This window comes from Lynx rufus, unplaced genomic scaffold (assembly GCF_022079265.1).
Source record: "Lynx rufus isolate CCGP_SWC_20201006 ecotype Redwood Valley unplaced genomic scaffold, mLynRuf1.p SCAF_28, whole genome shotgun sequence".
NCBI lineage: Eukaryota > Metazoa > Chordata > Mammalia > Carnivora > Felidae > Lynx > Lynx rufus.
In genome coordinates this window covers 9,436,474-9,458,189 of record NW_025814843.1, presented here as the reverse complement: position 1 = coordinate 9,458,189, position 21,716 = coordinate 9,436,474, and the positions used below count along the sequence as shown (strand labels likewise).

General features: G+C 58.6%; 3 protein-coding genes across 10 annotated transcripts in view; all 3 read right to left on the bottom strand.

The window, feature by feature from the left end:
• The window catches only part of PIK3R6 (phosphoinositide-3-kinase regulatory subunit 6), a 59,103-nt gene extending 57,135 nt beyond the window's left edge, over nucleotides 1–1,968 (bottom strand). For 2 of the 3 annotated variants that reach the window (XM_047089668.1, XM_047089666.1), the window contains exon 1: nucleotides 1,429–1,887. The gene's annotated coding sequence lies outside the window, so the exon portion shown is untranslated. Of the gene's footprint in view, nucleotides 1–1,428; nucleotides 1,888–1,952 lie in introns of those variants that run through there. The other variant, XM_047089667.1, reaches the window with a different exon arrangement.
• Nucleotides 1,948–11,350, bottom strand: LOC124519700 (uncharacterized). Its single transcript, XM_047090129.1, has 5 exons — nucleotides 11,226–11,350; nucleotides 8,028–8,299; nucleotides 5,012–5,333; nucleotides 2,210–2,397; nucleotides 1,948–2,015 (listed from the first exon to the last, which is right to left on the bottom strand). The coding sequence occupies exons 1-5, from the start codon at nucleotides 11,348–11,350 to the stop codon at nucleotides 1,960–1,962; spliced, it is 963 nt and encodes a 320-aa protein (XP_046946085.1). The 3' UTR covers nucleotides 1,948–1,959.
• Nucleotides 11,351–11,354: 4 nt separating this feature from the next.
• Nucleotides 11,355–21,716, bottom strand: part of PIK3R5 (phosphoinositide-3-kinase regulatory subunit 5) — a 71,267-nt gene continuing 60,905 nt past the window's right edge. For 4 of the 6 annotated variants that reach the window (XM_047089635.1, XM_047089633.1, XM_047089636.1 and 1 more), the window contains exons 7-19: nucleotides 19,847–20,021; nucleotides 19,274–19,427; nucleotides 18,645–18,728; nucleotides 17,647–18,376; nucleotides 17,375–17,525; nucleotides 16,995–17,102; nucleotides 16,635–16,763; nucleotides 16,426–16,519; nucleotides 16,259–16,335; nucleotides 13,999–14,092; nucleotides 13,842–13,924; nucleotides 13,330–13,442; nucleotides 11,355–13,214 (exon numbers count right to left, since the gene is read on the bottom strand). In XM_047089635.1, coding sequence (XP_046945591.1) covers nucleotides 13,067–13,214; nucleotides 13,330–13,442; nucleotides 13,842–13,924; nucleotides 13,999–14,092; nucleotides 16,259–16,335; nucleotides 16,426–16,519; nucleotides 16,635–16,763; nucleotides 16,995–17,102; nucleotides 17,375–17,525; nucleotides 17,647–18,376; nucleotides 18,645–18,728; nucleotides 19,274–19,427; nucleotides 19,847–20,021 — 2,140 coding nt within the window. In that variant the 3' untranslated portion in view covers nucleotides 11,355–13,066. The remainder of the gene's footprint in view (nucleotides 13,215–13,329; nucleotides 13,443–13,841; nucleotides 13,925–13,998; nucleotides 14,093–16,258; nucleotides 16,336–16,425; nucleotides 16,520–16,634; nucleotides 16,764–16,994; nucleotides 17,103–17,374; nucleotides 17,526–17,646; nucleotides 18,377–18,644; nucleotides 18,729–19,273; nucleotides 19,428–19,846; nucleotides 20,022–21,716) is intronic. The other 2 variants (XM_047089634.1, XM_047089639.1) reach the window with 1 other exon arrangement.

Genomic DNA, 21,716 nt, shown 5'->3' with positions numbered 1-21,716 from the left:
CCCCTGGGGGCCAGATTCACGCCCACCATGTCGGCCAAGAAGCAGGTCCTGGTGAGGGGCTATGTGGCATGTGGCTGGGCTGGTGGCACTTGGTGCCGGACTGCCTGGATCCCGGTCCTCTCTCTGGCTGTCACAACTTGGGCTGCCTGCTTAGCCCCTGCTTGGGCTGCCTTTGTGCCTCAGTTTCCCTGTCTTTAGAGGAGAGCTAGGCATAGCACCTGCCTCGTCGGATTACCGCAAGGACAGAGTAAGATGATCCTCGGGGCGCCCGGGGGGCTCGGTCGGTGGAGCGTCCGACTCTTGGTTTCGGCTCAGGTCACGATCTCGCGGTCCGTGAGTTCGAGCCCCGCGTCGGGCTCTGGGCTGACAGCTCAGAGCCTGGGGCCTGCTTCCCATTCTGTCTCCCTCTCTCTCTGCCCCTTCCCTGCTCATGCTGTGTGTCTCTCTCTCTCAAAATAAATAAATAAATAAACATTTTAAAACTGACCCTCTATGAACTCTTCTCTTCAGCAGCCGAATGGACTCACCAGCTGTGTTTCGCCGTAAAACCCCCTGCTTTGCACCTGCTCTCCTGCTATGGGTTTGCACACTTTGTTCTCAACCGGGATGCCTGCTGCCTCACCTCTGCACACAGACCCTCCCTGCCGCTCAAGGCTCGGGTGCGGCCTCCCGTAAAGCCCCCTGGAGCCCCTGCCCCGAGGTCACCTGCGTACGTGCCTCCGCTCGCCTCGGGACCTTGCGCACTTTGCTTTCTGTTGGTCGCTTACTTGTGCTGCGTCTCAAGGCCCCACCAGCTGGCCAACTTCTTGAGCACCGGGACCTGGCCTTGCTCGGCCTCTGGCCCCGACTGCACAGCTAGAAGACGCTCGATCGTGCGTGTGGACAGAAGCAACCGGGCCAGCATGATCGCCACCTGGCTCCCCGGGAGGGACAGACACGTGATGTCCCAGAAGGGGTGTAGACGGGACCAGAAGGCCGACTCGGGGGCCAGTGCCTTGCTCACCTGCCCTGTTGTCTTTGGCAAGACGCCGCATCTCTCTGAGCTATAAAACGGGCATTAAAATACGTATCCGGCCCACCTCTGACGGCACACGAGAATCTGGTGGGACGATGCGTGTGCTCTCCTGCCCCGGGCGTGTGTAACCAGTTATAATATTGATACTTACAGGATCCAGAGAAGAAAGGAGGGGTCCCCTCGCCGGGTCCCGGGTGAAAGGATCTTAACTTGGCAGAGTGATCCTGGGGGCCACCGCCTCTGGTAACCCTTCTCAGCAAGGCTGGGCCTCACGTACAGAAGAGCCAGGGGCGTCTCGGCCCCTCCAGGGCTCCCTGCCTTCCTCCTCCTTCCTCCTGGCCCCTCCACCTGCTCTGCCCGGATCTGCCTCTCCCGGCTTCCTCCCTGGACACCTTACCCCAGCCAGCACCTACCTTAGCTCGGCTGGAGCTCGGTTCCCTAAGTCTTTCTGCCGACTGGCTCCCCACCGTCTGTGCAGGGAGGCTGCCGGCCCCAGAGAACCCGATGGCTCAGAGGGGCTCCAACGGGTGTCTCTGGTCCCCGCGGCAGCCTGCAGATCTGCAGAGAAAGGCCCAGTGTGGCACAGGCCCGACTCTGTCCCTCCTCTTCCTTCCCCTTCCCCGTGGCCCTCAAAGCTCCTCCCAGAACACATCCTGCTGTGAGGCTGCTTTCTGCAGAAGCTTTGTGGTCCCCCGCGGTCACTGGAGGCTCTTCCTTTCGAAGGGGCAGGAGGGGGGAGCCTCCGTAGAGTCCCCCTGTGGTGCTGACTGGGCTGTGATGCCGGGGACCCTGAGCTCCCTCCAGAGCTCCAGACACGCCAGCCGCCATCCACGCCTGGAGACTGGCAGCCAGAGGGCCACCTAGCACTTTCAGTTCAAGGTGCATGAACCGAGCCTTCCTCCCCAGCCCCCACCAAGCCCACCTGTCTGCTCCTCACCTCAGAATCAGAAACTTGGGGGGGGGGCATCCTCAACGCCTCTGTCTCTCTCCCTTGTTCCATCTAAATGCAACCAAGTCCCATGTCATAAACTGTCCCCTTTCCCCGCCCCCACGACTGCCACCATCGCCCTCCTCCCGAGTGACCGTAGAAGCCTGATCCGCAACCGCATCAGAGCCAAGAGCCCCTCTCTGGTGCCGAAACACAGATCGGATCACATTACGCCCGCAGTACAGCCTTCAATGTCTCCCTGTTACCTTTAGGAGAAAGGCCAGGCTCCACCTCGCGATTTGCACGGCTCTCTTGACCCGGTGGCTCCTTGATCCCCAAGCCCACGCTGTGACCCCTCCCAGGAGTCCTGATCGCCGGCAGTTCTGTGATGGTCCAGGTGGCCCCTGGGCTCCAGGCCTGCACGTGTGCTGTGGGCTCCCCTTCTGTCCTCCTCCTGGCTCCAGCAGAGAAGAGGAAAAACGTAGGTCAGAGAGGAAGGAGGAAAGTGGGGGCCTGGCAGCTGGGAAAGGAGACGGGGTCCAGGACATGGTGGTCAGCGGTGTCAAAGCCTGTGGAGAGGACGCGGCTGAAGGGAGCGACAAAAGCAGCTGCTGACCTGGGCACTTAGGAGAGAGCAGCGTGGGGGAGCGGGCCACCTCCAAGGTGTGGACTTGTTGGCTGGCCCGTTGTAGTCTTTTTTTTTCTCACTTTCTCACAATTTGAAGGCAAGCAGTATTTTGGGAAATCCACACATTTCTAGACCTTCGAAAAGCTCACAGATGCTCTGCTATCACCTGGTTTGGCCTAATGGTCAATGTCTCTGGAGAGAGATCGCAGACAGCATGGCCTGAACGCCTGGATTCAGCCGTGCCTGCAACCCTCATGCCTAGATCTACTGCGGATTGTTGGACTATGTGATCCAATAAATTCTCCCTCCTCCCCTTTTTGAGTAAGACGGTTTGACTTGGATCCTGTTACTCGGGTTCCTCCTTTGCGGCCAAAGAAGTCACTGATGTTTTTTCTGCAAGGGTTTGCATGGCCTCTGCTCTATCACCCTCACTTTGCAGAAGAGCGCATTTGAAAAACAGCAACACCAAAAAGGAGCCCAGACGTTTCGATCATCTACTCCACGACTCGATCTTCCTGCCCTATCTGTTGTTTTTCTGCACCCCCTCCCGTGACTGGAGTGATAGTCTATCTCCTATCTTTGTATTTGAGTTCTTAGGTCATGTGTCTGCCCCATCTGTCTACCCTTCCCCCACAAGTTCTGGGGAAGCAGAGGCTAGGTCCTTATGCATTATCCTACCCCTCACGGGATAAGAGAGTGCTAAGAGAATGTCTGGCTCATTAAATACAACAAATGGATGGATGGATGGATGGATGGATGGATGGACGGATGAGTGGACGGATGTTGGATGGGGGGATGCATAAGAGAAATGGGTGAGTCCAGGACAGGATAAAGGACCAGGGACTCTGCCCCTGCAGGTCTGGTACTCAGCAGCAGCAGCCAGGCAGTGTGGTGGCCACAGTGGGCAGCCTCCTCGCCTTATCAGCTTTGGCCTAACTGAATCGGAAATCACAAGTCGACGTTGTGGCTGGCTGCACCCTCCTCCTTCCACAGCTGCTGTCTCGGCAGCCACACTGGGTGTGGCAGCCACGGGTTGCTTGGTGACCGTGGACGGCCCCAGAGCTGTCCCCTGCAAGGATGGGCTGAGGCTTCTTCATGGGTCATGGACATCCAGGAACAGGAAAGAAGGAAGAGAAGGGAGAGACAAAAGACTGAGGGTCGCTAGCTGCCCCCTGAACCATCCTACCATCCCCAAGGCAGGGGCGGGGCGGGGGGGGGACTGCCCCTTTGATCCCAGGGACGCCTTGCCTCTTGGGGGGGATTCTGCTTTCCAGGTGCTGAGGCCAGGCTTCCCATCTGCACCAATGTCCCCGGAAGAGCCTTTCCAGTCCCTTCTGTCCAGGCAAACACTTCCTGTTATTTTCCCACCCATTACTAAGCAGCCAAGACCTTTACACAAGTTAAAATTTTAACCCGTAAACAAATTCAATGAAACCCTCCTGACACTGTGGCAGCAGAGGCACCGGCCCCGGGAGCAGGGCGCCCTGGAGGACCAAGGGTATTGGAGTCAGGTGAGATTATTGGCTTCGGACGCAAGAAGCCCAGGTCACTTGTGCCTTCGCCCCACCTTCCGGGGGAATGGTCTCGGGAGCCTCCGGCAGCAAATGCAGAATTCACCATCTTGACCTTTTCTTTTTTTTTAATTTTTTAACGTTTATTTATTTTTGAGACAGAGAGAGCCAGAGCATGAACGGGGGAGGGTCAGAGAGAGAGGGAGACACAGAATCGGAAACAGGCTCCAGGCTCCGAGCTGTCAGCACAGAGCCCGACGCGGGGCTGGAACTCATGGACCGCGAGATCATGACCTGAGCCGAAGTCGGACGCTCAACCGACCGAGCCACCCAGGCGCCCCACCATCTTGCCCTTTTCTAAGGAATCCACCCACAGAAAATCCTGATGAGCGAAGTAAATCTCACTGAGGATCACAGGGGCGGGGTGGGGGGAGATAGGAGAGGCATGTACGTTACACGTCTCTTAGCAAACGATTGAAAAAACCTCTGTGGATATTTCTGTCGTCCAGACACCCTTTGTTCACACCAAGCCGCCGGACTGGTGGGCTGGGGTGGGATCAGAAGGGCTCTCTTGCTTTCTCCTCTCTCCCCAAGTGACTCTGAGTCAGAGTCATGCATTGCTGGTTTCTCCGGCCCAGACTTTTTCACAAAGGGAAGTCCTCTCAGGGCCGTATTCGGAGAGGGGTGCCTGGGTGGCTCAGTTGGTTAAGCGTCCGGCTCTTGATTTCAGCTCAGGTCGTGATCTCACGGTTTGTGGGTTCGAGCCCTGCATCAGGCTCTGTGCTGACGGTGCTCTCTCTCTCCCCCATCCCCCCCCCCACTCGTGCTTTCTCTCAAAAATAGATAAACATTAAAAAAAAAAAGGAAGTGCTTTCAGAGCACTTCCAACCCCACGTGTTGGATCTAGCGCGGTTTGGGAGGGGGCTCACCTAAGTGGTCGGGAGGGCCCTTGAGCCAGGGGGAGCCCAGTCCAGCTCCAGGGAGCACTGCGGGCCGAGTCAACTGGAAGCCTGGCCCACGGTCCTCGCCTTCCATCCCTCCTCAAGGAAGACCCAGACATCGGCGTGGCTGGTGCCCACTTGACGGGCACCTCTGCCTCTAGTGGATTCCCTCCAGCCCTCACGGCCACGGCCCCGGGAAACAGGGACTGCGGGACGACCTCGTGCTCTGAAGGAGTGGTTCGCCGAGCGTGGTCCCTGAACCAGCAGCATCGGTATCCCCCGGGAGCTTGTGAGCACCTAGTAGCATCTGCTGTGGGGGCAGAGAGGGAGGAAGAATCAGGAAGAATCAGGGGGAGTTAGGATAGTTGGGGGGCCGATTAGTAGAAAAAGAGCTCCGGGCCCCGTCTTCCCAGTATCCTTTTCCTCTCCACCCGGTGATAATCGCTGTTGAAGGCCTGGGGTGATTGCACAAACTGATCTACACTGGCTTTGTTTACTTGGAGATCATGAGAGGTGTGGACCCAAGGATCAGCCGCTTTCTTTTCTTAAATTTAAGTGTCTGTATTTTCTGGCCCCAGTAACATATTGACATGGGTCAACATTCAGAGAAAAACCTGCCCACTCCCTCTCGGGCAAGCCATTTGGGGAAGAAAACTTCCCTCCCCAGGATTCTCTTGGCAGGTGCACCGGTCGCCCCTCCCAGACTCCTCTGGGGCGGGGGGAGGGGCAGGGAGACCCTGCCGTGGGGGCGGGGCCTGCTCTCCGCGCACCTCCCCTCCCCTGTTCTCCGGTGGGGGCTGGAGGAGCCTAGCTGGGGAGCAGGTCTGCAAGCTCCCTGGAACGTGAGGGGGGCGGCGTGGAGCCTCTTGAATGTATGAGATACTTGGCACAGTCGCTGTGTCTTCTCACAAAAGAATTCCCACTAGGAACAGGGACTGGCTGGCAGGTCGAGAAAGCTGGGGGCGTCAAGAAGGCTGGGGGTGACCAGGATCGTTGAGAAAACTCGAAGACTCCCTTCATTACTCATGCAAACTGCCTGGCACCCACGCGCGCACCCGTATTCGCACCCGGGCGCACAGATACACCCCAAAATGGGGACCTGGCTGGGCTCTGTTGTAACGTTGCTGTAGCTGCACGGGCCCCTTCTCCTGCCTGGGTCTCAGTTTCCTCCTCTGTAACCGAGGGATTGCAGCGAGCATTTGCAAGGCCCTTGCCAGCTTCCTCACCGCCCCCCCCCCCACAACGACCCCCGACAATCCTGGTGGGGTAGGGCTGCTCCCTCCTCTCCCTCCCCTCCCAACTCCCCCTCTCCAGAGGTCTCTGAGGACCCCCTTGAGACAGCCCTTTGGCCTGGAGTGCATTCACATAAGGCCTCCCTCCTGACTGCCTCCCCCTCCCTGCGCAGGGGAAGGCACAGACTGGCCAGGGGCCCCGCCCACCTGCTCAGACCTCAGCTTCCCTCTCCTGCTCCCCCACCCCACCCACCCCCATTGGCGGGGGTGCCTGCAGACCGTGGCTTCCATGTTGAAAGCGCCAGAGCTCCTCCAAAATTCCATTACAATGAAGCCAACCCTCTGGGATATCTGCCTAAACTTAATTTTTCTGGGCGTCAGACATGAGTGGCTTGGGGGAGTAGCATAGCTTAGTGGTTAAGAGCAGGGACTCTGGGGCCCGTGGACGAGGGCTTGAAGCCTGGCTTCCCCTTTCCCGGGTCTCTGTGACCTTGGGCAAGTTCCTTAACTTCTCTCTCAGTTTCTTCCTCTGTAAAATGGATATAATAGTACCCGCCTCATGGGGCTGTTGGGAGACAGAAGCTTGGTAACAGAAGCATGTAGGGGTGCCTGAGTGGCTCAATCCGTTAAGCGTCTGACTTTCGGCTCAGGTCATGATCTCGCGGTTTGGGAGTTTGAGCCCCGCGTCTGGCTCTGTGCTGACAACTGGGAGCCTGGAACCTGCTTCAGATTTTGTGTCTCCCTCTCTCTCTCTGCTCCTCCCCCACTCGCGCTCTGTCCCCCTCTCTCTCTCAAAAATAAACAAACATTAAAAAAAAAAGTATGGGGGCGCCTGGGTGGCGCAGTCGGTTAAGCGTCCGACTTCAGCCAGGTCACGATCTCACGGTCCGTGGGTTCGAGCCCCGCGTCGGGCTCTGGGCTGATGGCTCGGAGCCTGGAGCCTGTTTCCGATTCTGTGTCTCCCTCTCTCTCTGCCCCTCCCCCGTTCATGCTCTGTCTCGCTCTGTCCCAAAAATAAATAAAAAACGTTGAAAAAAAAATTAAAAAAAAAAAAGTATGTAACGCACATGGGTAGTGCTTGGCGGGTATATACAGTAAGTGCTATAAAGTGTTGACTGATAGGGGCGCCTGGGTGGCTCGCTCAGTCGGTTAAGCGTCCGACTTCGGCTCAGGTCATGATCTCACGGTCCGTGAGTTCGAGCCCCGCGTGGGGCTCTGTGCTGACAGCTCGGAGCCTGGAGCCTGCTTCAGATTCTGTCTCTCTCTCTCTCTCTCTGCCCCTCCCCCACTTGCTCTCTCTCTCTCTCTCTCCCCCTTAAAAATAAATATTAAAAAATATTAAAAAAAAAAAGTGTTCGCTGATACCTCCCTTTGTGCTCACTTGACATCCAGTGGCGATTTCCGGGCCAGATTGCAATGACCACGAGGCTGGGCCTTCCTGCCCTAAATTTCTGCGAGTCCCCTGAACGGGAACTGTTTCTTCCCACTCGCCCTGTGCCAGAGGCACACGTGTGGTCACAGTCGCCTTTCCAGGGACCACACGTTCAGGGCTGCTGGGTGTTATGGACTGAATGTTTGTGTCCGCCCAAAATTCGTGTGTTGACCCTCCAACGTGACGGTCATCGGGAGGTGGGGACTTTCGGAGGTAATTGGGGTTGGAGGACGTCGTAAGGAGGGTGGAGCCCCAGCGTCCCAAGAGGAGGAAGAGACACTAGACAGGCAGAGGCACCGTGGGAAGGTGAACGTGTGCAAAGTGGGAAGTGGGCTCTCACCAGACACGGAATCTGCCAGCACCTTGACCTTGGATGTCACAGCCTCCAGACTGGGAGAAATGAGTGTCTGTTGTTTAAGCAGCCCCACTCTATGGGCGGCCTGAGCAGCCTGAGACACAGGGGGACTGTGTTGTGGTCTGAGCCAGGATGCAGGTGCACCTGCTGCAAGGAACAGAGAAATAAAGTGGCACAGGTAGGGGACAGTCTGGCACCTGCCTTTCTCTGCCCCCAGAGGGATGGGGAGGACACCCTCTTCCAGGAGAGCCGGCTTCCTTTACCCTGATTTTACTGGGGGGGGGTTGAGGCCATAGAGGCATTCAGAGATGGGAAGGGAGAGAGAAGCCCCCAGTACTGGACCCCAGAGCTCTCTGTCTTTCAGTAATAAATAAATGTTAAAAATTTTTTAAAAAAACACAAAAAAACTAAACTAAATGATCGAGCAATTGTGCTCCTTGGTGTTTACCCAAAGGAGCTGAAAACATATGTCCACACAAAAACCAGCACATAAATGTTTACATCAGCTTTATTCATAATTGCCAAACATTGCCATCAACCAAGATGTCCTCCAGACTGTGAGTAAAGAACTTGGGTACATCAACAAAATGGAATATTGTTTGGCAACAAAAGGAAATGAGCTGTGAAGCCATGAAAAGACAAGGAGGAACCTTAAATCCATATTGCTAAGCGAATGAAGCCAATCTGAAAAGGCTGGTGACGGTACGGTTCCAACTATACGATATTCTGAAATATGTATGAAGTATGGAGGCAACAACAACAAAATATAATTGGTTGCCAGTGTAATTAAGAAAAGAATGGTTTGGGGGGTGCCTCGATGGCTCAGTTGGTTAAGCGCCCAACTCTTGGTTTCAGCTCTGGTCATGATCTGACCAGGTTTCGTGAGTTTGGACCCCACGTCGGGCTCTGTGGTGGCAGCACGTTGCCTGCTTAGGATTCTCTCTCTCCCTCTCTCTATGCCCTTTTCCTACTTGTACTGTCTCTGTCTCTCAAAATAAATAAACTTTAAAAATTAAAAAAAAAAGAATGGTTTCAATTTCTTTAACATATATTTGCCTACCTGGGAAATCCATTTCTTTCACAGTGGTATGTCTGAGAAACTTCTCCATCTTATCCAAATCGCCAAATTTATTGGTCAACGTATAGTATCCTTTCATTATATTTTTAGCGTGCATAGGATCTGTAGAGACGTCCTCTTTTTCACACGCGATATTGCTGATTTGTTCGCTAGAGCCTTATCCACTAGTACATTGCTTTTCTAATTCATAGATTTCTGCTTTTACACTTTTTCCTACTTTAGGATTTATACCTTTCTTTCTGTATCTTCTTTTTTTAAAAAAATTTTTTTTTTCAGCGTTTATTTATTTTTGGGACAGAGAGAGACAGAGCATGAACGGGGGAGGGGCAGAGAGAGAGGGAGACACAGCATCGGAAACAGGCTCCAGGCTCTGAGCCATCAGCCCAGAGCCTGACGCGGGGCTCGAACTCACGGACCGCGAGATCGTGACCTGGCTGAAGTCGGACGCTTAACCGACTGCGCCACCCAGGCGCCCCTCTTTCTGTATCTTCTTGAGATGAAGATACTCCCTTTGGTTTCAATCATTTGAAATTTGATACCCTACTTGTGCTTGAAATAATGTGAGTTCTGTTGCTGGGCGGTATTCTATTTCAACAAGATCAAACGTGTTAATTGTGTTGTCCAGATCCTCTGTATCTCTATTCTTTCTTGTCTGTTTTCTTAAGCCACTGAGAGAAGTGTGATAAAATCCTTCATTATGGTTGTGGAGGCATTAATTCCGTCAATTTTTGCTTTACAGTTTACGTTGATGTTATTGCATGCATACAGATTTATGATCATGATAACTTTGTTGGATTGACTTTTTGACCTTTATAAACTGTCCCTCTTCATTATTTTTTAAAATGCTTCTTGCTGTAAAATCTTTGCCTGACATTAGAATAACACCACCCTTTTGATCTTTTGCTTTCAGACTCTGTGTTCGTATACTTAATATGTGTCTCTTGTGAGCAGTGTGTAATTTAAAAAAAAACATTGAACAAGTCTAGATTGAATTTTTTCCAGCATTTTAAAGATGTCATTTCATTGTCTTCTGGCTTCCAATGTTTCTGTTGAGAAGGGAGCTGTTTGTTGATCCTTTGAAGATAAAATATACTCCCCCACTGCTGCCTTTGGTTGTCTTTAAGATTCTCACATTACCTTTTTCTCCCCCAGGAGCCTTACAATGAGGTGCCTGTGTGTTTCATGTGTGTGTGTGTCTGGGTTTTGTTTGCTTTTTGCTTTTTGAAAACTACACTCCAGGGGCACCTGGGTGGTTCAGGTGGTTAAGCACCCAACTTTGGCTCAGGTCACAATCTCACAAGTTTGTGGGTTCAAGCCCTGTGTCGGGCTCTGCCCTGACAGTGAGGAACCTGCTTGGGATCTCCTCTCTCCCTCTCTCTCCACTCACATTTTTCTCTCCCTCTCAAAATAAACTTAAAAAAAAATTGAAAAACCAGAACTCCAGCCTTTATGGGATTTCACCAGTTCTTTCATTAACCTTTCTCTGTTTCTGGATCCAATCCAGGGTACCACATTGCATTTAGTGTTCAGGTTCCCTTTCTCCTTGCTCTAGGAGTTTCTCGGTCCTACCTTGTTTTCATGACCTCCTGGAAGGGTACTAGTCAGATTAGCCCATAGAGGAAGGTCCCACAGTCTGGGTTTGTCTGGTATTCTCCTCGCAATTAGAATGGGGCTATGGGACTTTGGAAAGAGTATCAGAAGTGAAGTCCCGGCCTCCAGATGGAGTGAGGGCTGCTGAGTTTATTGGGATCCCTGGGTTAATGGGTGTCGTGGATTTGGGCCGATTTAATTTGGGCAGCACAGACACCTCCCAGGCCGTTAGGGGAGCCCCACTTGGATCAAGGGATCCCCGGATGTCCCGTGGATGCATGTTGGGTGTGTTAGGCGTGTTTTATTGTTCGCAGTAGCTAGCTGGGGCAAACCTAGAGCATCTCATGGTTCCTTCTTCCTCCCTCCCCGGGGGTTAGGCTGCGAGCCTGGTGCCTACGTATTCCTCTCAAATAACAGGTGTCTTCCCGCGACCAGCGATGAGCTCACCTCCTTCCTCTCAGCAGGACGATGAGGCTTCGACGGAACAGCGTCAGAGAAAATGACAGCACAAATACATTTTCTCCAGCTCCAAAAAGCTACACGCAACAGCCCCCCAAGAAACCTGATCGTTGCTGCCTGTGAAGCGGTTTATGCGAACGAAGCAAGTTAATCGGCGTGCGGCGAGATAACCACCGGTCATCGCGTACAAGACTAACCACGTTTTATTCGAAAATAATATTAAACTGTTTTCATTCTTGGATATCTGTTTATCCTGTAGTAGAACTTGTTCATGCAACAACAAACTATCAAGGGTATACGGTCGGCTGCTCTCTGGAGCCTGGAACATGGACAGGTGGCGGGGGCGGGGGGGGGGGACAGCTCTGTTCACTTCCATCAGGCTGTCTTGGCTGGCGTTTCAGGGGCTCCCGCAAGCCCAGCAGCTTTGGAGCGGGTGAAGCAGGAGGAGGCAACGGAGGGGCTCTGGGCGGGATACAGTCACCTTCCTCCACCCCCATGGTCCAAATCCCGGTCCTCAGCCCTGCCCTCCACCCCATGACCCTAGCGCGCACTTGCTTCCTTCCAAACCGCTCCCACCCGGCAGCTTTAACATTTTTGGCTCTCGAGTTCCGCCACCCCCTCCCCCCCGCCGCCCTGCCCCCAGCCAGGCACGAAGCCCCGCAAAGCCAGGCTCTTGATCTACCCGCTCTGGGATCTCGCCCAGGCACCAGAACGGTGCCCGTGAACCTTCTGGGCTGCAAGACTCCGCACATAATGTGCACCAGCCTGAGGAGTGACACGGGAGCGGGGTCACGGGGTCCCATCTGGGAGAGAAGTCGGCAAAGGCTGGGGACTCCCGTGCCACCCTCCTCTTGTCCCCGCCAAGGTCGTTCCTCCTTCGGAGGGTAAAACTGACCCCTCCCCACCTCCTCAGTCTTGGTCCTGCTTCAATGATGAATCGGAAAGGCGTGAATGAGGACTGTCCCAGGGGCCGTGACAGTGTCCCAGCACCACACAAGGGGAGTCGGCGCCTAAGGGCGAGGCTGCTAATCTTTCCTGAGCACTGGCCATGAGCCAGCCACGGGCCAGGCACCTTGCGGACAATTTCTTTTCAACCCCCGAAGGTCGAAGGTCGTAGAGCCAAGGAGGCGGAGGCTGGAAGAGGCTAATTAACTTCCTTCTGGTCATTCAGCTAGAAGGTAATTGAGCTGCTCCTGAATCTGTGCCTGTCCTGTCCCCCCAGCTCTCAGACCCAGAAAGGGGCTCGCAAGAGAATGTCTTCTATGTCCTGACAGCAGGCAGGTAAAGGATTAGTGCCGTTTTTCAGAATACCCGGGGAATTTGCGTGTGTGCGTGTGTGTGTGCGTGTGTGTGCATGTGTGTGTGAGAGAGAGAGAGAGAGAGAAAGAAGTGGGGGTGGGGTACTGAAGGTCTGGAAAGAAATTCTTATCCTTGTTTCTCCCACCTGAACTGCAGAGTAGAGGGGACTCTGAACCACAGATATAAAGGCTTCCCCGAGTCTTTGACAAAGTGAGGGGGGGGGCCTGGCCAACGTTGGGAGAGGAGGCCTAAGCCACACCCCAGAGCACCAGAGGCTCAGATCTTTCCAGAAAGGATCCCAGACCACACTAGTGGCAGGTGCCTTTGGAGGTCAGCCCCTCCATCCCTCTCCTGTCTACGTGAGGGATCTGAGGGGCTGCGTGGCCAGCCGCGCCCTCCCTCATCCCTGTGTCCTTCCTAAACAGAGCCCCGAGGACCCAGAAACCGCCAAGCCCCTGCCAGCCGCGGGGACCCACAGCAGGACCCAATGCAACAGAGGGCCGTTCAGTTCCCCACAGGGAGCGAGACCCTCACGGCCGCCCCCCTTGCGTGGGGAGGGGCTCCGAGGAGGCTTCCCCGCTCGCTGATGAGGGCCCCACTAAGGCAGAGCCCCGCTGAACGTCATGATTGGCAGGCAGAGGAGGGAGCAGAGGTCGGGCACGGCCTGGGCCGGCTGGTCGGGGGTCCTCTGGGGTTGGGGGCGGAGGCCGCTCTTCTCCGGCTTGTAGCAGGGCGAGACCTCACACCTGTGGGGCAGGCGGGAGGTAAGGGCAGCCCCCACCTCCGCATCCCTGCAGCTCCTTCCGGGGTCCCAGGGGGTGGTGCAGGAGTGCGCCCCTTCCCTGGACGCCCCCTTCCTACCGGACCACACTCTGCACGATCTTCCTCTCGTCCTGGTCCAGACACACCGCGAAGGAGCAGCCGTTGGAGCCGATGATCTGTATCTTGTCCACTTTGATCTGTGACATGCTGATCTGGAAGCAAGGCCCCCGTCAGCCCCGATCGCCGGCCCCCTCGAACTCCAGCCCTTGGCAGCTCTGTCCCTCGGGCCTGTTCCCAAGCCCGGCAGCAGTTCTCAGGGGCTGACGGCCTCCATCAGGCCCTGCCTGCCTCCTCCCCGGCCTCCACCCTCCCCGAGTCTGGAAGAAACAACCCCGCCCCCCGACAAAGCCCACTGCCCCCCTCGCGAGGCCCAGGGTCCCTGACACGGGAGCCTTTGCACGCAGACACGTCCTCCCACAGGGCCCTCCTTCCTCCCCTGATACCCACGGAGTGCACACCCCAAACCGCACCCCATCCACTCGCGCATGCGCACACCCTCAGGCACCTGCACACGCCCGGGGCCGTGGCCGCGAAGACAGGGGTGCCCTTACCTGGTTGAAGCCCTTCTTGGACTTGGGGTTCTGCCTCTTCACCACTTCGGTCAGGTTTAGCGTCAGGGCCTCCATGCTGGAGTCTGAGGGGCAGGGGGCGGCTCAGGCCAGGCTCGGGGCCCCGCCCCCCGCCACCTGCACCCCGCCGCCCTCTCACCTAGCTCCTCCGGCTTCCGGCAGGCCTTGCTGAGGTTCACGGACGTGCACACCTTCTCCATGCTGCTCCAGCGGCTTCGGCCACTGATGGCCCCCTGGGAACACAGCGGGGCCGCACCCTCTCAGCCGGGGTCCCCCGGGGCCCGCTACCTGCTCTCAGAAGAGGTGGCTCCAGACCCACCGGTGGCACGCGTTCACCCGAGTCTGCTAGCTCGTGCACCAAGAGCTGTCTGACCCCGTATAGACCTCGACGACTCCGAGAAGGAGCGTCGGGTGCCCGGCCTGGTCCACGGATCGGAGGGCTCCAGAGCTCAGAGCATCTCAAAGGGTCATCTCCGTGACGGCTGAGCCCCAGCGGAGGAGGAGACGGGCCCACGGGCATGAGGTCCCGGCCACAGCCAGGCTGGACCCCCTCTTGGGGTCTGGACGTCTCTTTCACCGGGACCTCCGCACTGCCAGACGCAAGTGCGTTTCTCAGTCCTCGGCTCCCCTGACCTCATAGGAGTGCCTGGCTGTGCTCACTGCTGTCTGCACCCCCCGCCTCGCCCACCTGCCTCTGACCGGGGCCTGTCTGCCTGCCATCACACAGCCCGGGGCTCGGGGTGCCTCCTCCTGGCCCCCCACTCTCCACCCCACTATCTCTCCAAGCACGAGCCTCCCGTGCTCCTTCCCCGAGGCCACCTACACACCCATCTCCCCCCTGCACCTGAGGCCAGGCCCATCCGTGCAACTGCACTTCTCACTTCCTCCTGTCTCTCAAGGGCACCCAAACTCGACCTGTCCCCAACTCACGGCCTCCCCGCACTGGACCTGGGCCGCTTCTGGTCCCGGAACACTGAGAGCCAGGAGTTTGGGCCTCCCGTTTTCTGATCCGCCCCCACGCCCTGCTGCTCACAGAACCCACCACCACCCCCATGCAGGCCACCCCCATTTCCCCCCGGACAACCAACTCCGGAGCCTCCTAACTGGCCTTCCCGCATCCCCTGCGGACCCCTCCAAACCGAGGGAGCTTCCAGACCTCAAATCTAATCATGGCACACATCCCCCAGCCCCACCCCCAACTTGAGCCCCTTCAAAGGGTGTCCACGGCTCTTGGGACAAGGACAAAAATCAAGGCCCTTGGTATTGTGGCCCTGCCAGCTCCTTTAGCCTCACCCATGCACCATCTCTGCTCTGGCCCCTCTGGCCTGCCTCAGTGCCCTGTGATGACATGTTCCCTCTCACCACAGGACCTTTGCGCATGCCGTTCTCTCTGCCTGGAGAGCATATCCCTCTCTTCTTAGCCTAATTAACTAACTCCTCGTTTTCTTTCCAGTGCTGACTCCATGTTCCTTCTCAGGGAAGCCTTGTGTAGCCTTCCTGACCAGGTTGAATGATCCTCTTAAAGGTTCTCAGGGGACCATGAACCTCTCCTTCACCTGTCACAGTTGTAATTATGTATCATGTGGGATCATCTAAGCAATATCTACCGCTCCCTCTAGACTGTAAGCACTTGACTCTTGGAAATCCCCCGGTCTGGGACATGGGAGGTATTCCCCAAACACCCAACATGCAGTGCTCTGTTAGTCAGTCCTTCCTGCCTGCTTCCCTGGCCGCCACACGTAAGCGGCCTCAGCATCACTGTCCCATCAACCCTTTTACTGCCTTGTCACCCCTCACCGCTCTTTGATACTCTCCTGGCCATTTCTGTTGTTTCCTGTCTTGCTCCTCCAGGAAAGTCGCAGAGAAGGCCTAGCCTTCTCTGCTCACCACTGTCTCCCCTCCCCAGCAGAGCTCAGCATGAGTAGGGGCTAAATGAGTATCTTTCGAATGGCGAAAGGAAAGAAAGAAGGAAGGAAAGAGGGTGGGGGGGTGTCCCCACTTTGAGGTCAAGGTTCTCGTGGCCTGTACCCCGGGTGTGATGCTCAGAGACCCATGCCACCCCTCCCACCTGCACCCCACAAATCCTATGGTTCCCTTCCGACACGGGTCCCAGCTCCCACACACCCCGCGGGGCACCCCAGCCCTGCAGACCCTGGGCTCTCCCTCTGGACACTGCACCCTTGCCCCTCTCACCCTCAGCTCTGCAGCTGGGAGCTGCTGAGCACATCTGGGGGGTGGGGGCGGGGTGGGGGGAGAGAACACTGGAGGGGAGAAGGATGTCCACTCCCTCCCCTTCTCCCCGCTGAAAGACTGGGGCCCAGGAACACGGGGGCTGCCTCTGGGTGAAGCAGGGGCAGGAGCAGGCCCCAGTGGGCCCGGGCCCCCAGCACCGGCCTCACCTTGCTGTAAATAATCTGTAGTGTTAGAGGGATGGCCTCCCGGTCACCATCGATGCCCAGGCGCTTGCTGCCAGGACCTGTGCCACACAGACAGACCGTCACTCCCTCTCGTCTCGGGGGGCCCCTCGCCCACCCCGTGTCCCCCCTGGGGCCCAGGCGGCACGCACCGGAAGCCTTGATGGCACGTGTGGCGGCAGAGTGACCCAGCTCCAGGGAGTGGAGGAAGATCTCTGTCATCTTCTCCCCGGTGACGAAGGTCAGCTGCGGAGGGCGGGGGCGGCATCAGAGGGCAGCCCCCGCCGCCCTCTGCTCGAGGCCAAGGGCTGCAAGGGCAGGGGGCGGGGCGGGGGCGCCGGCGTCGAGGGGCGGGGCTCACCTCCGTCTGATAGACCTGCAGCAACACGGGCCTGGCGGCGAAACGGCAGTAGTAGAGCAGCATGTCCGCCAGGATGGGCAGCTGGGCAGAGGAGCCGTCCAGGGGCCGGGATTCAGCCTTCAGAGACTGCTGCGGGTGGGGGGCGGAGCCAGAGTGGTAGGTGGCCGGCAGGACACCGAATGCTCGGGGTGGTGGGGGGGGGACACCCACAGCCAAGCCTCCGTCCCACCCTTCCCGCTCAATTCCAAGGACCTCCTGGTCCTCCCTGGAGGCTCCAGGCTGGATCCCGCCCCCCCCCCCCCAAACCAGGGGGCCTCCAGCAGGTGTCCCCACTCCCCCCGCCCCGCGGGGGCCACCGACCTGGCACAGGACCTCCGGCGGCAGGTGCATGAGACCCAGCACGTTGCGCTCGTACCAGGGGTCGAGCATGCCGAGGTAGTGGGAGATATCATTGGTGCTCTCCAGCTCCTGGGGGAGGGTCCAGGGTCAGTCCCTGCGCCACGGCCCTGCGCACCCCCCACGCCCTCCGCGGCCCCAAGCGGAGCCTCCCCCCACCGGCCCTGAGAGAAGTCTAACAGCTTTTAGTCTACGTCACGCAGCGAAGGGCCGCCCCCAAGCGCAGGGCAGGGGCCGCTCCTGGGAGCGAGGCTCGCGCAGAACGAGGTGCCCCTCGAGGCACAGGCGATGGATGGCGCCTACTCTGCGCCCCCACGGCGCGTGGCGCGGGGCTGGGGACGTACTGCAGGGCTGGGTTGCCTGGGGGAGTCCGCGGGGAGTGGGGGCGTCTGGCTCGCAGGGCTGGGGCAGGCGCCGGAGCCCCGCTTGACGGGCACGTAGAAGAACTGGAGTTTGAACAACCGCGTGAGGAGGGGGCGGTTGTTCTCCAGCCGCCTGGCAGAGGAAGAAGGTGGTAAGAAGCGGGGACCCTAAGGGCCCTAAGCCCGCAGCCCGGCCCCCCCCCCCCCCACCTCCTCCCCGTCCCGGCGCCCGCACCCCCGCCCCCCGCTCTCACCGCAGATTGCTGTAGGCCCGAGCCACCTTCCCCGAAATCCGATCGGAGCCGAAGACCACGACGCGGAGCGTGGACGCCTTGGGGTCCTCATCCCCGCTCAGGAAGGGGCGCCGGCGCTGGTGGCGGGAGGCGGGGGCCAGGAGCCAGCTGGGCAGCTGGGCGCTGAGCTTGGGCTGCGGCAGAGAGCGGGAGCGCTGGGGCCGGGACGCCGGCGGCGGCGGGGCCGCGCCGTCCAGGGGGCCGCAGAGGCTCCCCGCCCGCCGCAGGGGCAGGGCTGCGTCCGCGCCGCCGCCCTCCGCGCCCCGGGAGTCCCGCCGCAGCACCAGCTGGCTCGTGCTCTTGAACAGTTTATAGATCCTGTTGAACTTCTGCCCCGGCCGGCGGTGGAGCCGGCGCCCCTGGCCGCCAGGCCTCTTGGGCCACTCCGAGGAGGAGCTGTCCTCGCTGTCCTCCACGTAGCCGCTGTCCACGCCGTCCGAGAGGCCTGACACGAAGGAGGTCAGCAGCTGGCGGGACAGGGTGGGCCCTGAGGCCTGGGGCGAGGCAAGGGACAGGGTGGAGTCGTGGAAGACCGCGGAGCTGGTGGAGAGCAGGGAGTCCCTCTGGGCGCAACGCCCTTCCGTTTCCAAGTCGTCGTCCTCCTCCTCCTCCTCCTCTTCCTCCTCCTCGTCCCCCAGGATCCCTGGCTGGAGCAGCTCCTGTTCTTGGAGCAGGATTTCCTGCAGGACGTCTGCAAGGGGAGGCACCGTCTGGGTGTCTGGGCCCTTGCAAGCCCTCTCGCACACCCTGGGGACGGGCGACAGGCTCAGGCCGACTGGCCCGGAGGAGAAGAGGGCGGAAGGGAGGTCAAAGGCCAGCCCGGGGCTTCAGCGCTTCCCCCGGCTCTGCTCAGCTGGTGGGGCCGGTGGGAGGCGGGTGCACAGACCCGGGAACAGGAAGCGCCCTGGCCGCTTTGGGAGACGGGAGCGGGCACCGCCAGGGCCCCAACCGGGGCTCACCGAAGCTGTCCTGGTTCCAGTTGTAGGTGTGGCACCTGGCCACCGGGATGGGGATGGTGCAGAGTTTGCCGGGTTTGGCCGTGTCTGTAACGACAGGGGCACAGGCGGTGAGGGCTGGAAGGGTCTCAGACAAGACGCCAGCATGGGCCACACGAGACTCAGTGGGAAGCTGGGACACCTGGCTCGCAGCCTGAGGACCCTCCGTTCAAGCAGCCCAGGTAGGTGCCAGGCCTTTTTACAGGCTGTGTGGATGCGGCCAACTCAGCCTCCGAGCCTCCCCTGACAGGGCCCGAACCTCATCGGGCGTGGGTGACGGAAGACCGCGTCCCTTCTCCTGGAAGGGGCGGAGCTGCAGAAAGGATGTTTTCTAGGCTCCTTGGGGGGGGGGAGGCGTGGCCTCCAAAGGGACCCGTGAGGACTGCATCCTTCTGCGTGATCTCTGGTGGGAAAACGAAGCCGCCCGCCCCCAGGTAGCACTCCCTTTCTCTCTTGCCACGGCCGGCCAGCCCTGACACCAGGGTAACGACAGCCGGGGGTCCCCGAAGGACTGTGTGGAGCAGACCCACCGGCCGGCTTGGATGCTCACTTGGCCGCGGGGAAGACGCGCCCGGCTCTCCCAAGAGCCTCACCTAAGACACCAGGGAAGCCGGCTTTCTCTCCCACCGCCTGCAGCTTGGTCCTGAGCCACTGCCGGGCCTCGGCCGCGTCCCCGATGCTGGACGCCAGCTCCTGTGCCTCCGCGGTCTCCGTGAAGATGTCTTCCAGCTCGGCCAGGCTCTTGGACTGAAACCCCAGGGGCGGACGGGCTTGCTGCCGAACCGCGGCTCGCCGGCCCCACTCCTCCAGGTCCGGGGGTCTCGCCGACGACAGCACCCACCGGTCTCCTCCCTGCCTCGTCACCCACCTGCACTCACAGCTGGCCAGGGGGCCGGGCCTCCTGCCCGGGGCCCCTCTTCTCGGGACACGGGCGCCAGAGAAAGGCCCAGACCAGGGCCAGAGCACCGCCAACTTGGGGGGGGGGGGAGTGCTAGTCCCGAGCTCGTCACTGCAGCCCAGAGAGGGGAAGGGGCCGGGCTGGCCCGGGTGGGGGGAGGCCGGCCTACCCGGGAGACGGCAGCACCGGGACAGAGCCAGAGAGGGACTCTGCTCTGATGGGAGGGGGGAGTGATGCTAAATAAACCCCAGGGGCCCCGGGCACATACCTGCAGCCTGCAGTGCAGGCCTGGGAGGTCGCAGTGGGCCCCGAAGGTGGCCTGGAAGGCGTGAAGGAGCAGCGTGGTGTAGGCGCTGTGGGGCGAGTGGCCGGGTGCACTCAGCCTATTGGCCACGGCGAGGAACTCGGCCTGAACCTCCACCGGGTTCAACAACAGCACGGTGCTGGGGACACAGAGACGGGGCTGTGGGGAGGGCAGCACAGCCACGCACCTCACGTCTGGCGTCTGGCGGTCCTCGGAGCTCGCCCGGCAGGGCCTGCGGCCAGGAGCCGGGCCGGGGGCTCAAGGGTCCCAGTTCCGAGGGGAAAGCTTACGGTCTGCTTTTGATAGTTTGCAGCCAGTATTTTCAAAGACCCTTTGCAAGTGGAACTTCTTGAACTTGGGAGAGCCACCTCCCAGGGTCTCACGGGGACGGGAGGGGAGCGTGTGCCCAGCCACCTGTGCGTGTCCCGTCGCCTGACCCTGGGCTCCGAGCCGGCATTTACGTTTGCTCGTCATGGAAAATCTCAGCCACGCCCAGGCGAACCCCCAAGGTGTCAGTCACTCAGTTAACAGTTAACTGCAGGTGACCGCTCTCACTTCACCCGCACCAACCGCCCGCCGCTGCATTTTCTCCAAGTGTGTTGGAGCCATCCCGGTTGTCCCAGCTGTAGATGTTTCAGGATGGCCTGCCCGCACGGCTCCAGTCCTCACTGGCCTGCGCGGTGTTTAAACCCGGCGCAGAGAAGCAGGTGCCGTCGGGACCGGGCTCTGCCAGAGCACCCATCGTGCAAGGGGGAAACTAATGTCGGTTTCTCTGTTTGTAAGGAGAAGGGGGCAGGCCTGCGTGAGTGACTGGGCCACCCTCCTTCACTGAGCGCTTGATCACTCCTTCCAGAGACCCGTGCTGAGTCCTCGGACGGGACCAGCCGGGCACGCGCTCTCTCCGCCCGCTTGTTCCCTCCTGCCGACAGCGAGACCACCACTCTCTTCTAAGCTCCTCCTGCTAACCTCTTTGGGCCCCAGATCTGACAAATCCCTTTCTCCAGGGGCCGATGTGACACTTGGACATCATAGTATGCTTTACTTCCCGCAATGCCCGGAGCTCGGTAAGTGCAGAGGGGTTGGTGATCAGCCCTGGTTAAGCGTTGTTTACTCACGACACGGAAGCATTTTTGTACCCTTTCTGCCTCTCCCAAAGCCTGCCTCGGGCTTGTTGTGTTTGTTTTTATTAGAAGGAACTCATAGGTGTTTGCTCTACGGTGTGAATGTGCGAGCCCCTGGCGTTGGGGGTGAGAGGGCCGGGGTCTCTGGGCTCTCGAGCATTCGGGTGAAACGGCAGCCACATGCTTGGCCGGCCGGGACCCATGAGTGGATAATGGAATCATTCTGGGGGATCACAATCATAGCTGCCTTTTAAATAAAATAGAATAGACTGAGACACAGCCCATCCTAGGGGGTAGGGGTGAGTTTCACTCTTTAACATTTATTTATTTTTGAGACAGAGAGAGACAGAGCATGAACGGGGGAGGAGCAGAGAGAGAGGGAGACACAGAATCGGAAACAGGCTCCAGGCTCTGAGCCATCGGCCCAGAGCCCGACGCGGGGCTGGAACTCACGGACCGCGAGATGGTGACTTGAGCTGAAGTCGGATGCTCAACCGACTGAGTCACCCAGGCGCCTTGTGAGTTTCACTTTTTAAAGCTTGTTTCAGTGTGTGTGTGTGTGTGTGTGTGTGTGTGTGTACAGCAGGCTTTCATATAAAATGCATTTTTTTTAGGGGCGTCCGGCTGGCTCAGTTAGTGGAGCACGGCACTCTTGATCTCAGGGTTGTGAGTTCGAGCCCCACGTTGGGTGTGGAGATGACTTAATAAATAAA

What these genes read in the sequence shown, in the direction of transcription:
- LOC124519700 (XM_047090129.1), bottom strand. Translation starts at nt 11,350, where the DNA reads ATGACCGGTGGTTATCTCGCCGCACGCCGATTAACTTGCTTCGTTCGC. An exon ending in GCTGGCAGATTCCGTGTCTG is followed by an intron (nt 5,334 to 8,027) that starts GTGAGAGCCCAC and finishes CTGCCCCCACAG; the next exon opens with CAGATGCTACTAGGTGCTCA. An exon ending in GGGCCCTCCCGACCACTTAG is followed by an intron (nt 2,398 to 5,011) that starts GTGAGCCCCCTC and finishes TGCTGGAGCCAG; the next exon opens with GAGGAGGACAGAAGGGGAGC.